At 44.1% G+C, this 11511-nt stretch overlaps 1 protein-coding gene across 2 annotated transcripts in view; it reads left to right on the top strand.

Moving 5' to 3' along the window:
- Positions 1-468: 468 nt before the first annotated feature.
- SLC15A2 (solute carrier family 15 member 2) overlaps positions 469-11511 on the top strand; it is a 72874-nt gene continuing 61831 nt past the window's right edge. Inside the window, exon 1 of one of the 2 annotated variants that reach the window (XM_042041562.1) lies at positions 469-532. In XM_042041562.1, coding sequence (XP_041897496.1) covers positions 484-532 — 49 coding nt within the window. In that variant the 5' untranslated portion in view covers positions 469-483. Of the gene's footprint in view, positions 533-11028; positions 11203-11511 lie in introns of those variants that run through there. The other variant, XM_042041558.1, reaches the window with a different exon arrangement.

Raw genomic sequence — 11511 nt, 5'->3', positions numbered from 1 at the left:
TGCTTAGAGTGGTTTATATTTCACACGACGTGACTTAATTAAATTAAGTCCAATTTACACCAAGTCTAAGCTGAAGTTTCCCTTATTTGATGTTTAGGAGCTTTCACTTTGGAGTAAGTTCAGCCTGTGATGTGCACGTTTGGGTGCTCCTGGGCTATTCCTATGTGGTCCAGAGATGGGAAAAATCACTCTATTAACAGATTTTAGTTTCCCAAGTGGTGTCTACCTGTCTCCTGAAAAAGTTCTCATGGATCCACAGTCAAAAGGTTGCACATGACCGTTATAAAGCGCTGACTGCTTTAAGACAAAGGAATAATTACTTTTCTTTTCCAGGTGAAAATAGGTCCCATAGATGAAGTGCTTTACTGAAGGTCCCTCAGAAAATGTAAAGCAGACTCAGGAGATGAACCCAAGTCACCTGACATCCCACCTTAGCCAAACTGCCTACCTGCATTATGAGAAGTTTGGCAAGAAAGAAGGGTAATGAAGCTGCCCAGCTGCCTGGCAGAATGTCTCTGCTGCTATACAGCAGGTAATCTTTCAGATTTAAGAAATGGCATAACTTCTAAGGTGGAAATTTACAAAATATGTCATCTGAAGACATTGCCATGTTTAATGCATCTGCTGCCAATGATTTTCTTTCCCTTGCTATACTGTTTACAGAGCAGCTGGTGCAGAGCTGTTGAGCTTGCTACTGAAGATGAAAGGCTGGTTGTTTTTCAAAGTCTTTTGTGCCTGTTTGCTCCTAACTGGAGCTGTCAGTGTAGATGTTTTTTATTTCCTTTATCACTATAGGTCTGAAGTCCCTTCTTTAAAGATTTTCTCAATTCAAAGCAAGATTTCTTTTGCTCTAAGTCCCAAAAGACCTGAAGGGTCTTTGCTCTTTTGTTTGGACTGAAGACTCCACAGGCAATGCCAGTGCCTTCGAAGGGTTGTGGAAAACCTTTAACCTTGACAGCCAATGTCCCAGCTGAAGTCCTTTGATGAAGGCATGAGGAATTCAGTCTGTTCTATTAATTTCTGTGGCCTGGGAATGAGAACACCCCTCTTGAACTATAGAGATTCAATGAAAAACTTCCAGTGATTATTAATTAGTGGTGTTTACAATAGTAAATAAAGGATGGAGCTTTTCCCCTCAAAACAGCCACAAAGAGCATGTGTTAGGTGTTGCGGTGGCTAAGTCCACTTTACACCCCTTAAGTTGCCTTAAAAGTGGTCTCTCCTTACAACACTGTGCTAGAAAGTTCTCCCTTTGTCTAGATTCTGCTGGCCACTGGCCCTCTCCCCCTCCAATCCCTTTTCCCATTGGTCCCTGTTATGCCATTCAACCTTGCCTCTGCCCCCTGGCCCTCAGACGTTGGTTTTGGATGCTCTGCCCACCTTTGGGCGTTTTCAGGATAAAATGGGCACGGGCCTTCAGTTGTTGTTCTTTCTTGCCTGTGTTCCCTTCGGGGTGTTGCTGTTAAACGCCTTGGAATTGCATGCAGAGAGCCCCTCTTGCCTCCTTGTCCCCAGTTCATGCACACACTGTGGGTGTGTGTGAGCGGCTGTTCACAACCACCTGCCAAGGTGAGACTGTGTGCACACGTGGGTGCTGGCAGAGCACCGCCTGAGCAATCCATGAGGGACCCAGCAGGGACAAACGCGGCATCGATCCTCCAAAGCCCTCACTTCTTTAGCTAGGTACAGTACAAACCCCCACAGGGTTGCTCACTCAAATTGCTTAAAAGCCAAGTAATCAAGGCAGCAGAATCTTCCCCATTCCAAAACTGAGGCACTGACGTTATGAGAGGTCAAGTCATTTGCCCATCGTGACAGGAAAATAAGACAAAGCTGAGAACTGAAGCCAAGGTACCTTAATATCCTGATTTTCCTTTTGTGTGCCACCTCTCGTGCACTGAAATGGGCTGAATTACAGGATTTTCTCTCTTTTATACAGTCTGTTACTTTGGTGAGGGAGTTATCTTAGCAATCTCTCTGATCAGTCATTAAATCTGCATGATCTTACTGGAAATGTTTTAGCCAATGAGTTTCTCTCAGGGAAGGTCTGGTCTATAATGGCAGTCTGAAAGGCAGTCCCTGTGATGCCCATTTCAAGCATGCAGCCTTCCCACCCAGGCTGCACCACCAGGGTTATCAGTCACTCAAACCAATGCTCCTACACAGCAACATCACCCAACTGGAAAGCAAGTCTATGCAAATCTCATAATGAAGCTGTACTGAAAAGAGCTGGATCCTGAGTGCTCTCCAAAGTGCTCCTCATCAGTGCATTCAAGTGACTTTCTGACTGATGAAATGTTCTTCAGCTAAATGTGCTTTTCATTTTTATGTGTGTTTTCTGTAAATGATCCACAAAAGTGGTTCCAACTGGTATTTTTCATGTTGCCCTCTTGCCCTGCTGCCAACTCCCTGTCCTTGCTGACTAGGGTATAGCCCTGGAGAGGAGCTGCAGCTGAGCTGTTTGTGAGCTATGTGGGGTTGAAAAGCCCATAGTCCAGCCACTCTGATTTTAGCTGAATGAGGGAAAAACAGTCCCAAAGCCACCGTGTTCACAATGGCCAGAGCAGATCTTGCTGTTCTTGTTGAACAGTTGGAACACTGAGCAAGGGCTGAAGCAATACAGAGTGTGCTGAAACCAAAGGAGGAATATCTCCAGATGCATTTCCAGTTTTAATGTTTTCCACTTAGCAGAAATTGATGGCGCCTGGATGCTGGGAGATCCAAGCAACTCTCTGCTTGCTCATATAAAATGTTTTCTTCCTGGCTTATTTCTTAGGATAGTGTACACAGCAAAGACCTTGCAGAATGCACATGAACTTTCTTCTTTCTCCTCCTTTGCTGTTCATGATTACCCATTAGAGAACTGAGATTAGGGATGCATGAATGTGAGGAGGGTGACATTGCTGCCAAAGAAAACTTGTGTTCTACATCTCGACTATCAGGTCACCTGAGAACTGTGTAAAGAGTAACCAAAATGCATATAGTTATCACTGAAGGTGACTGGCTCTTAGTAGGGCATGTAGTTCATACTCTCACTGTCATATTTAGAAAAATTGCACAATATCAGCACAAAAAAACATTTACCAAACCCAAAAGATAACAGCAGTCACATGATAAGTCTGTTCACAGCTGGAAAGTTAATGTGAATCTTACATTCTAGAGCATTGCCCTCACTTGGCTTTGTCAAACAGCCTGATCTAAGAATGGCATGAATTCTATACCTGATTCTGTCACCAACTTCGCTGATTTTTATTCTAAAAAAGATTTGTTGATTTTTATTTTGTAAATTTTAACCTCCTCAAAAAATATCCCAAATGCACTAAATATATCATCTCTTGCCACAGAACCCTTTTTGGCTTGATAATTAAGAGATTGGTCACCCCCTAGCAACAGACATAAAAGTTTAAACTGTTCTCTGTACTAATGCAATAAAAGTGGGTTTACTTTTACAGTGGTAATTTTAGCAGCAGTCTAAATCAACACCCTGTTGATAATCAGACAAATCTTCCTTTAAAGAGAAATACAGTGCAAGTGAGCTTGTTAGTATTATGGGCACATTATTGTCTCTACTTTCCTCAATCAGCTTTTATTCATGCTTTTACAATAGGTGTAAATTTTTATATTTCCTTAGGCAAGGAGAAGAATGAACTGAACATCTAGAAGATTACTTAAAATAGGTTATGGTGATAAGAAATAGACAATCCTGTACAATCTTGAAAAGGTCAATGGATTAGAGTGCTGATTTCTGCAAATGGGCAGCTCTGCTCTGCTGGGGCTGGCAGGCAGCTGAAAAAGAAAAAAATTGGCTGGGGGGGTGTTCAAAATCTGGTGGGGTGTTTTCTGTATGGATGTCTTAGGGAATTTGGAAGGCAGAATGGTGGGGAAACATTTCTGGAGTATGAGGCACAGCCAGTGGGTGAATGGAGTCTGAAAGAGAAATCGTGTTGTGTGAGGTTGAGGACTTGCTCCTGTGTCAGACCCAGGCTCCCTCAGCTGTGCCTTGTCTTCATCCCTCAGTCCTGGTCTGCCTTGTGACCAGGTATAGGAGAAGTGAGGAAGACCAGGGAAGTGGCTTTGTGCCTTTGTGTGTGATACAGTGACAAACACTGCTTTGGGCTGGATGCTCTCAAGCAGTACCAAAAATGTAGGGCAACCAGTTTTATTTTTACATTCTCTTGACAATGTTGCTTTAAAAAGTTGGAAGAAATCAGTGAGATATTTCTGGGCTAAAATTTCATGAGTACTCATGTCAAGGACATGCTTGTTACTCCACATGACTCTTTCCAAACTGCACTGGTTCAGACCAGCGATGGTGGCTGCTCACACTTGCACTGCTTCCAACGCAGAACTTTTGTTTTTCTTGTTTTCTAAGTGCAGCTAAAGGAGTCTGGGTCAGCCAAAAGATGCCCATCATGCCTCTCTGTGGAAACTAGATGGATTTATGCTTGTGGTTGATCTGAGAATCACTCCTTTCCTTTTATCAGGACTGTAATTCCTGTTGGCTCCAAGGAGAATCTGTTCAGTTGAATATCTAGACAGACATGTTAAATATGATCCTTTCTGCTCCTTTAATATCTGGAGAGTCCCTTGCTGTCCTCTTCTGAACCAAGAACACTCCTAACTCAGTTTGAATGCTCCATGCAATGTGTTGCTCATGCCTGACTAGGGACAGCTGTTCTATGTGAATGGCTGCACAGCAGAAAATGCTGTGGTCCTGAGCCTGGCCCATCTCAGATAGGAGTCACTGCCCTGTGTTTTTCTTTCAAGCCACCCTCCCATCTGACTGCTGTTTTGTAAACTCATGAAATTTGGTTGCAAAGTGCTATCATTCCAATTTTCAAGCAAAAGGAGAGAAATGGTGATGCCAGATTCAGTGCAGCATTAATTGAAGGTGGTGACGTGCATTACATTATTGTTGGCCTTTTTATCTCTGGTCCTTTCTTTTTTTTTATGGCTAGCAAGATGACAGTAAGTCAGCTCAGGCTGACTGCTCCTTGCCTGAAGGGCCATGAGAGTGTTTCAAGAGATGGGTTTGTGATGGCCTCTCAGACATTTTAAATGTTAGGCCTTGTATGTTTGCCAGAATGGAAGATTCCTCATAAATCAGTTCTTAACAGAGCAACTTCAGATCCTATGGTAGAAACAGCCTCCTTTTCAACCAATAGGGATGGATTCAGCCATGATCTGGCTTCTCAGGCCTGATCAAATTTGCAGAAATACCCATTTCCCTGAGCAGGGCCTGCACCTTCTTTAGTTGCTTAGTCAAATGGTTCTCCTAATAATGATAGGATGGGTATAGCAGCCTGGTTTGCCTTGTCCTGGAGACCTGTGTCTCCAGACACTCTTACCTCATATTTTCTGCAGTCAATGACAGATGGGCATGACTTTGATATCTGCTTGTTTATTTCTTGGGAAGTCAAAAGGAATCAGTAGCTCATTTTAGGTGGGCTGCTGGATTGCTGCTGAAAGACAGTGCAACTGTACCTTGTTACCAGTGGCGAAATGCAGGGCTGATTACCTTACCCAGCAGGGCTAGAATGAGCATAGAGGCTTCCACAGCTGATGGAAGGGAAAAAGACCAGGGAACGAGAATCTGTGGATCAATGGCCTTTCACATACTGAAGAACAGAGAGGCAAATCCATCTGTCAGCTGATAGCCCATCACCATGGTTCTGGAGTGACTCAGAGGACAGGCACTCTCCAGCTTCATGCTGGGAGCAAAAGATTCATTGAGCTTCTGTTGCATGCCCTGAAGCCAAAGAGTATTTATTTCATGGACAACTCAGTGCTAGGAGTGACTTTTCATATCATATCCTTTGGGGCAGGTGCTTGGCTCTGGTGCTTTGTGTAAGCCTGACCTTTGTCTTGGTTTTGGCTTTCATTTGCCTTCCCATTTCTGGCTCACCTTGGTTCATCACATGTCAAATTACTTTCATCCTTGCTGCCTGCCAGGGAAGAGCAGAAGGTGCTGCACACACAGCTTTTACTGGCAGATACAGCTGTGCAGTCCAAGCCAGTGGTCTCAAAGGTTTTTCCTTACCTGTAAGCAGGCAGGGAGCCTGGTGCCTTCAACGGTTCTTGCCTAAGAAAGCCCTTTGTGACTTGTCATGCAGCACGGTGTTAAGTGATGTAGACCTGCCTCTCTCCAGGCCATCTATCCAGCCTCAGATGGAGAAGAGGAGCTGCTTACTGTGTCATCTAAGCTATGTCTGGCCATCCTGCCATTTGGCTAGACCTGCTGCCCCTTGTTGGCTTGCACATGAAAACCAACTGCCTCAGGCAGCCACCCAATGCATCTGCCATAGCTTTCATTTGCATGACCAGAGTCTTCTGTTCTGTGTGAATGGGGCTGACCAACATCAGGAAAATCTCTCTACCATCAGGATCTGTTGTAAAGGGCAAGTGACCAAGTACTCCAATAGCACGGCTGTAGAGCAGAATTTAGCAAGCCATGGCTCTGCTCTGGCATGGTTGCCTTTGAGCTTTAAGCTCAAATGAGTTGGGCTCCTTCCCCATTTAAAACCACCTGAATCCACTGTGTCCAGCAGTCATGATATCTGTCACACAGGCAGTTTTTTTGGGTGGCCTTGACTGCAAATTCAGTGGCTTTGGCAGCCAGCACATAGCTGAGGTATCTTAGAGTCTGCTCCAGCGAGGGAGGGCTGGATAGGGTGCACAGGTGGGGCATATCTGGCCCATGCAGGTGGCAAATAGCCACCCTTTTTGCCCTGCCCTTCCGTAACAGTAAACACAACTCCAGAGCTCGACCTTGGCTAACTGGAAAATGAGCTACATTCACTGAAGAGGCAGCTGAGGCAGGGTAAACAAGTTTTACCACTCACTGGCAATTTCCTGCCTCACTGCATGTGGTTTGTCTGGGCCAGTGCTCAATTAGTGAGGTGCAGAAATGGAAGGAAAGTGCACTGGCAGTGGAGTTTCTCTAGAAGATCTGGAAATTTAAGTCTTAGGGACTTAAAGATGCACATTTCCACCTCACCAGAATGTCTGAGATTTAGAAAATCCTCCTATCCTGAGGCAGAACAAACTGGCTGTATTTCGAAAAGAATGAAAACATGAAAAATATGGCCTGAGTCAGTCAAAATGTTTTTGACATGTTTTATTTCAATTGTAAGCTTTTATGATGTGTTTGCAGATTTTTTTATCTACAACAACTAAAATCTTTGACATATTTGAATGATGCTGAAATTTCATTCTCTCTCTGATTTCTTTATATAAAGACAATCTTCTCAATTCCTTTCCCCTGCAAGTCCACATTTTTCACTGGTTTAAGTGAATCCCTACTTCCTGCTTAAAGTGAAAATCAGTTGGTATAATGTAAATCTGCTTGATTCAATTAGAAAGAGCTTTTGAGGAGCAAATTCAGGGAAATTATCTCTTGTATGATAAATGGTGCCAAAGAGGTTACCACTGGATATAAAATTAACCCCAAAACTAGTTCTTCCTATCTTCTCGCTCAGTTTTAAATGCTGTGTTTGTAATTCTGTCTTTGGTTTGAGTCAGGAAATCACTGTAAAAAGCCTCACAAAGCACCTGGAGACCATTTGATTGTGAGGCAGCAAACAGAAATGAACATCCCCAGGTTTTGCAGTCCTAACTGCAAGCAAAGACATTAACTTCTCATCCACTGACAGTTGATTCCAAATCCCTCTAAAGGGCTTCAAGAAAATGTGTGTTATTGAGCTTTATCCTCAGCTAAGTCTCCCCTCATACTAGGTCTTGTAGCTACTTGCCTACAACTTCATCATAGTGTGTCACCTGCTGCCTCCTCCAATGCTGTCAGAATGAACTGTCTGGATGTACACATATTCATCTGTATTTTGATGATATGTGACCTGTAATTGTTCGAACAGTTCACCCTGAGGAGGGTTGAATTGAGGTGCAAGGGAAGCAGCCCTGCCTGGCCAAGATACAGCACAGGAAATCTCTGCTCTAACTAGCAGTAACAAACCACAGCAATTACCCAATTGAAGCTAAGCCCGTCTTTAATCAAGACAGTCAAGTTAAGAGGCCCTCGGGATTTTTGTGAGAAGGAGGAAGTCCTAATCATTGCAAAGGGAATTGCTCCTTTTTATACCAGGTTTGAAGTTGCCCCCAAACTTGCAGATGCTAATTTCAAAAAAGAGAATCATTAGTTTTTAATAAAGAATTTGCTCCTTGGGAGGTGTGGGGATGGACTGAAAGCATTTCTCTATACAGTTTAGAGTTCATTAGTGCACCCATCAGGGAAAATGTGTGAGAAAAGTGAAATCAGATGAATATTCCTTATTCAACCTCCAAACCAGTAATTTGGAAAAAAAAAAAATTCTTCTAAATCTGAGTTCCAGGTGACTGCTTTTTATCTGAGCTCCATTAAATTATTCCCCTGCTAAATTCTCATGAAATAGGCTTTTTGCTCCAGCAGACTCTGACTCCCTGAGACCATTTTGAAAGCAAAACATTCTGTTTTTATTAGTAATGATCCATCTTCCACCCTGGTGCTATGAGGGGCTTGAGGAAGGTGTTTGTGCCTAGGTGTCAATTTTCTGCACTGTATCCCTATTTTTTTCACTGACATGGAGACAGGCAGGGTGAGCTGGTTCCTGCTTGTCTCCCTGGCTGTGGGTAGCACTGGGATACAATAGAAAGTCATGAGAGCACCTGGCAGTGATTCTGCCTCCAGACAAGTCAAGAGGCACCGCTTCTGGCCTCACACTCACTGCTCAGGCTTGTAGCTAAATCCCTCTCAGCTTCGTTCCCACTGCAGTGTGAGACTGTGGAGTGGAGAGTCTCTTCAGTCTCAGTTATGGTAATTTCTTCCTTCCTTGGTTGTCCCATGTGATTCATTCCCAGGTTTTATTTCTATGTGGCAACCACCAGACACAATTTTTCTGCAGGCTCCTGTTTATTCTGGACTTGCACATGGCAAGTTTCCTACACAGCTCTTTTTAAAAACACAGATTTATTTGCTTTTACTGACTCTGGTCAAAGCAGCTATTCTGAAATCCCATAGGGATGGAGCATTATGGGCAGACAAATGTGATGAGCTGGAGCTGCTTCACATACCAAGTGCAGCTGGTTGAAAATAGCCTTGACCTTTTTATAAGCAGAAGTGTTGTCCAGCCCTGTTTTCACTGACCTGACATTAATGTGCTGAGGGGACTGGGCACAACTGCCTCAACATTTCCCAGGTGGTCTTTTCTTGGGGTATGTTTGTCTTGACAGATTTCTTCCTGTGCATGAACTCTGAGGCAGAAGGAATCTTTGTAAAAGATTTTGTATTACTGTCTATGATTTTTATGGCAAATTGAGCTCCCTTCATGTTGTTTTGCTTCCCTTCTTTCCTCTCCTTGGTGACCTCACAGCCATTAGTGCCTGAATTCCAGCCTTTAGGTACCTCATTTTCTCTCTCTGCTCTGAGGAAGGCTCCATATCCATGACCCAGCATATGAGGCTTGGATGCTTGTTACTGCAGTCTGAAGGGCTGCTCACATGGCATGAAGAGACTTGGACCTATCTAGGTGTGTAGAAGATCCCAGAAGTCTGGGATTCCCTGCCAGAAGCAGCAGTGGAAACAAGAAGCTTGGTTTAGGGCTTCCAGGCTCCTCCCTCTATGCTGGGAAGCCTGGAAGCTCCCATATTCCAAGGATTTGCAGGGTCCTCACTGTGGGAATGAGGTGGATTTCCTGGGCAGCTAGAGGCTACTGAGGTCTGTGACTCAGATATCCTCACTCCAGTGCAGTCCTACTGACATCCAAGGAGGAGATTCTTCCTATCTAGCCATTTTACTACAGGTTTGGCTTCACAGGCAATGCAGAGCCTAGGTGAGAGGAGAATCAGGCCTTTCATCTCAAGGGATGCAATGGCATTTTATCATGTCCTCTGAATTATTCTGCCACAAGCATCTTGAATGTCTGGTTTATCTCCTCTAAAATGATCCGTACGCTGCTCATCAATCATCCTTATTTCACAACTAACATGCCACAGGTGGTTCAGCAACCTGAGCATTTGGACTGAAATAATTGTATTTTCTAGAGCTCAATGCCTGAACCAGGGGGAAGCTGCTGGTGCATTAGAGATGTTTGGGTGCTGTGGAGATGGGGCATGGGGTGCTTGGGTGGATGGCCGGTCAGCCACGTGTGTCAGGCTCTGTCCTCCTGCATGCCAGCTCTCAGGAGCAGCAGATTTCAGCTTTGCAGTAGATTATGAAGGCAAGACTGAAGCAAGTGAAAACTTGTTTTCTTTCTCAGTTAAAGAACTCAAGGTTACTTTGCCTTAGAAACACAGGCCTACCTGCCTGGCTTGCTCCTATTTCTCTGCAACCTGGACATGAATGGCAAAGTGATTCTTGCATGTGTGGAAATTGGGGATGCCTGAGAAATATTCAGCACTCACAGGAGGACTGCCTTTTTGGAGAAGCTGCTTGTCATTCACCAAAGCCTAAACCTAATTTTAGGCATTTAGCTGAATATGAACTCTTGAAAACATATGACATCAATTCTGCTTACTGATCAGTTTTGGTAAGTTGGCTTGATGTAGTCAAATCCTTTGAGTTGCTTTCCATTCCCCAATAGGGAATGTGAAAAAAGGAGGAAAACTCTAGGGCTGAGAGAGACCAGGTCTGGCCAAGCTAGGTCCAATGCACCTGTTTTAGCTGTCTATCCTCGCTGTAGGACCAGCTCTTTCTTTAGGACCGCTGCTCTGGAACATGTGCAAGTTGGGAAGAGACCTCACCAATAACTCTGCACTTACAAAGCCGCTGGGTGGTACAGAAAATGCAAATGACTACCCTGAAATACACGAAATGATGAAATAAAGAGTTAATGAATCCTCAAGAAGCTTTTAGTTTGCATAGAGAAATCAGAGAAGGGAGGTTCACCAGTACATTTCTCTGGCCAAACCCACAGATGAAGATTAACTGAAGGTCTCCAGGGACAACAAACAGAACAATGTTACTGTGAGGCCAAGAGTTTGTTTTGCCATTTGTTCTCTGTACATTACCATGGAATACAAGTGCTGCTGTGGATACAAGAAGAAATAACCTTATATTCATACCCTGCATTTATCTTGGACACATCCTGAAGTTTAAACAGGTCATAGTGCTCTTCTTTTCACTGGACCACTTCACTGCTTTCTCCATGGAAATCCCTCCATCTGGGGACACTCCGCCGACACCTTTGTTTGAGACTGCCCACAGAGATTTCCGTAAGTAACCTGCTTGGATTGTGTTCCTGTTCCTTCCGTGTTCCCTGGCTGGGAGTGCTCGAGCAGACAGACGTCGTGTGCGGAATGTTGGTGGGAGTGGGCTGTTTTGAGGCAATCATCCAGAATATCCATGCAAGAGCTTCAGAATGAGAGTTGTGCAAATCTGCGCTGCAAACCTGTTTCTAAGATGTACGCTCATCCAGGTGGAAATCTGGGAAGCATACAATGTAACCTACGTGTCCTGTTGTGCCTGCTTCTATTGCAGATCACTAATGCTGTTAAGTACCTGAAATGGTTTGCACTATGGGG

The sequence above is a fragment of the Corvus kubaryi genome, unplaced genomic scaffold (genome assembly GCF_017639235.1).
Source record: "Corvus kubaryi isolate FWS band 111438036 unplaced genomic scaffold, C.kubaryi_AGA036_p1.0 37396, whole genome shotgun sequence".
Lineage (NCBI taxonomy): Eukaryota > Metazoa > Chordata > Aves > Passeriformes > Corvidae > Corvus > Corvus kubaryi.
Note: the sequence above shows the minus strand (reverse complement) of the source record. Positions and strands in the feature narration are given on the sequence as shown.